The 3936-nt window shown below is 40.6% G+C and overlaps 1 protein-coding gene across 1 annotated transcript; it reads left to right on the forward strand.

The window, feature by feature from the left end:
* The first annotated feature begins 493 nt into the window (after positions 1-493).
* On the forward strand, positions 494-2623 carry LOC116192201 (transcription factor TCP9-like). The gene is made up of 2 exons (XM_031520677.1): positions 494-1009; positions 1650-2623. Exons 1-2 carry the CDS (start codon positions 737-739, stop codon positions 2484-2486), a joined length of 1110 nt encoding a protein of 369 aa, XP_031376537.1. The 5' UTR covers positions 494-736; the 3' UTR covers positions 2487-2623.
* Positions 2624-3936: the final 1313 nt, after the last annotated feature.

Below are 3936 nucleotides of genomic sequence, written 5' to 3' on the forward strand. Positions count from 1 at the left end.
CGATTATGTTATCTTGATCTAAACTTATCGAATCCGCAGGTTTCCTAACCATCTTTGTAAATTATAATAATGGATAATTGATTATAAAATACCTATCTTATATTTTTTACTAGACATGTGGGTCAAGGGACCCCACTTAACCTGTATAGATGTTTTTCCTGGTTGATCCAATGGGGAAGGCCCCGCACCACGTGTCACTGTCTAGTTAGTTCAAATTAAATATATAACCATAAAGAAAGAAGGTATAGTGCGATAAAATATATTCTCGCTTGATAACTTAAGAATTTTATATTCAATTCTTATAATGCGATTACTCATACACTTTTAAAATTTTTTTTATTTTAAAAAAAAATGTGATGTCATATATCATTATGTAGGTAAAATTGTCTGTAAAACCCACATGGCCTGTATATTAACAACTTGTATTATTAATTATCGTAATATTTTATTGTAAGATATATAGCAAAGTATAATTTTCGCCATTAAAGGGGTTCCCAAAGTTGCAGTAGGAAAGCTGTTTCTTAGAAAAGCCTCTGTTCCTCCCCCTTATTATTCTCACCTTCCACTTTTGCTCTCCCATCTCCCTCCATATTTCCCAATAAAACTTCAGCCCTTCTTCTCCTACCAACACACACATACATATATCTACAAATATATAGATATGGCATATATATTTGGGCTCTAGCTTAGTTCTTGCTTGCGGGTCAATAATTTTCTCCATCTAACAACGCGAAAGATGGCTTCAGCAACTCAAAAGCAGGAGGTTGAAGACAATGACAAGGATACCGGAACCAACGGCTGTGCTGATGAACGTTCAGAAGGAAATAATAGCGACGATCAGCGAAAAAATGAGCAACCCCCACCAAGAACGGCGATTGCCCTGAAGGATGAGCCCGTGAACGGAGAAGCTGAGACCCCGATGCCGCCACCCCTCCGGGCCGTCCCAGCCGCGGCAGCAACAATAAGTCATGCCCAATTAGTGGTAGCACAACCCAAGAGAGCAACCAAGGTAATACATATGTTGAGGCTCTTTATATTTTCCTTCTTTAGAAGCTTTGAGTATGCAAATGGAAAAACATGTATAGTAGTAAAAAAGAAAAAAATTGAGAGAGGATGGAAATAATGATTGAATGGATGAAGCTAGCTAGAAGGAAAAGGTTGTAATAAAAGCTTTAGATATTATCCTTATATTTTCATTCCAATTTCTTTTCATAAGATTTTTTTTATTTTTATAATTAGGTAATCACAGAACTTTTACGTGTTGATTCGTCGCCTATCACTTGGTTCTTGTTCTGTCTCGTTAAATCTTTGTGAAAAATGTATAACATATATGCGAAGGGTTTTCGGCCGGTTAAAGTTCAACATGACAAACGAAGCAATTTATGGAGGAAATTTTTGTTGCATTTTATAAGTTGTTGAGCTCGTGCGGAAATGCTTCATGTAGTCAAGTGCTCGTGCAGCTGTTGCAGTTCTTTTAGAATTTTTACCGGAGGAGGATACTTACTACCGATCGATAACGATATTAATTATCAGGGAGAAAAACTAATTGCTCGCTAGTGACTTACACCTAGTACTTCCATTCGGTCAATGAAATGCTCAACAGATTTTCATTAACAAATTGACTCCCTTTTGTCACGAATTGATGATAGGACCGCCACACCAAGGTGGAGGGACGAGGGCGGAGGGTTCGAATGCCTGCTGCTTGCGCAGCTCGGATCTTCCAACTCACACGGGAACTCGGCCACAAGTCCGATGGGGAGACAATCCGGTGGCTCCTCGAGCATGCAGAGCCTGCCATTATCGCCGCCACGGGGACTGGCACGATCCCGGCTATCGCCATGTCCATCAATGGCACCCTAAAAATCCCCACCACCACAACTGCCGTGACCGCCACAACCACTGTCGGAAAGGAACCGAAAGTTGTAGACTTGACTGCAGCCAAGAAGAAGCGAAAACAGCCCGCCGACAGTGACTACATTGACGTGAATAAAACCGTAACTGCTAATAATTTATCAGTTGATCTTCCTTTAACAGCTCAACAACAACACCACCAACAGTTGGTTCCGCCACAGGACCTTGTCCCGGCCATGTGGGCCATGCCAATAACGTCGACCGGAATCATGCCGGCCGGCACGTACTTTGTGCTCCCGAACCAACCCCACCTTGTCACATTTCCAGTTCCAGCCTCAGCGACGCCAGTGGTTGGCGTGGCAGCAGCGGTGGCATCAACAAGGTCAATTGCATCCTTAGTGTCAGCCACAGGGGTTACGGTTGCGGCTGTACAAACCGTTGGCCAAACAGCTCAGTCGGTTGGCGGTTTGAATTCTAAAGCCTCGGGGTCGAAGTTAGCCAATGATGCTTCGGTTATGGCTCCAAGCTCGGCCGTCACGACTGGCCCTGCTCAGACATTGAGGGAGTTTTCTTTGGAGATTTATGATAAAGAAGAGCTTCAGCTCATGAGTCGCTCTTCTGTTTCAAAGCATTGAGTGATTGATAGGATAGGAAAATCGATATCGAGCCAATCTAATTTATTTTCCTTGCCTTTCTTCTCAGTAGATTAGGTCTTACTTCCAGCATAAATTGCCATTAACGATGATAATAGATTCTCACATTTCAGTTTTCACTATAAAGAGTTCAAGAAATGTTTAGGTTTATGGATGGTGAAGCCTAACAACCATACCGTCTCAAAATTAGTTATCAAAAAATAAATAGGCTCTATAAGACTAAGATGTTTTCGGTAATTTTTTACATGTGAGATTCCCTTAATTAATAGGACTCGTGTTTTTCTGAACCGCAATGGTTCTTGGAGCTGGTGTGGGCGTAGGTAGTCTCCTTTGGACTATAAAAGGTGCATCAATGGTGAGAAAGGGGATATGTAGGGGCATAAGTCGCCATCCGAAATCATGAGGTCTCAAATTTGATCATCGTCAGTAGGAGTTCCATGCCTATTTATTTAGCCTTGTTATTTATATTCTTATATTAGGTCATACGCCTCCTTTATAACCCAAAAAAGAAAGGCTATATCAATAATAGTCATATGTTCATCTTGATAGAATGAACTTGATTGGGGATAATATGCTTTTGCAATACATTCTCAATGTGTTTAAAACTCCTAAAATAGTATGTTCATCATAAAATTGATACCTTACTATAAAAGGGGTGATCTAACTAGATTCTCAAATACTCAAATGAAAACACGCGTTAATTAGAGTTATTGTCTCATATTAAAAAAAAACAAGAATTCACCATCTAATCAGTTCAAAGATCGATAGGAATATGAGCAATTGTTACTGGTTAAATTGCTCATAAACTCAACGAAAATTTAATATATTATTAGAGTGGATTTCATATGAAGTGGTGCTTAATGTGGTGCTCACACCACACTCAGACTTTAATTTTTGAAATGAATAGAGAGCTAGAATGTAAGAAGAAAATCACGGGCAAAAGAAAACTCACCTAAATGTTAATGACAATCGAGTCCAACACATCGTAATTGCAAGTAAGTTGTTTTACCATTGCCCTAGACTTTGAAATGTCATTCAATTCTTTACCAAATTGGCATGAAAATGTGAAGGGATGACTTTGAATACAAAATTACAGCCAGCCTGGCGTTGGTTTCATGGGCTTCGGGGGGAGGGACGCACGTGCGCACGTGAGAGAGGAGGCACGGACTTGGGCGTGACTGCATGCGGGGTCCACGGCAAGCAGATTAGGGTCACGTGGGGGCCCACGGGTTTCGTGGTGGGTCAACCCGATGACTCAGCGCATTAAAATGGGAGAGGGGGAAGGCAATGGGAGAGCATGTAGTGGTGGGGTCCACTCCGTGGGTCGTGCAAGCAAATAAATTAATAAATATTAACAATTAATAAATGCATTGATTTAGATAATTCATCATATATATCAAAATTCATATCGAAAAAAATGATTCAGTATTTA

Source organism: Punica granatum, chromosome 1 (genome assembly GCF_007655135.1).
Source record: "Punica granatum isolate Tunisia-2019 chromosome 1, ASM765513v2, whole genome shotgun sequence".
In the NCBI taxonomy this organism is placed as follows: Eukaryota; Viridiplantae; Streptophyta; class Magnoliopsida; order Myrtales; family Lythraceae; genus Punica; species Punica granatum.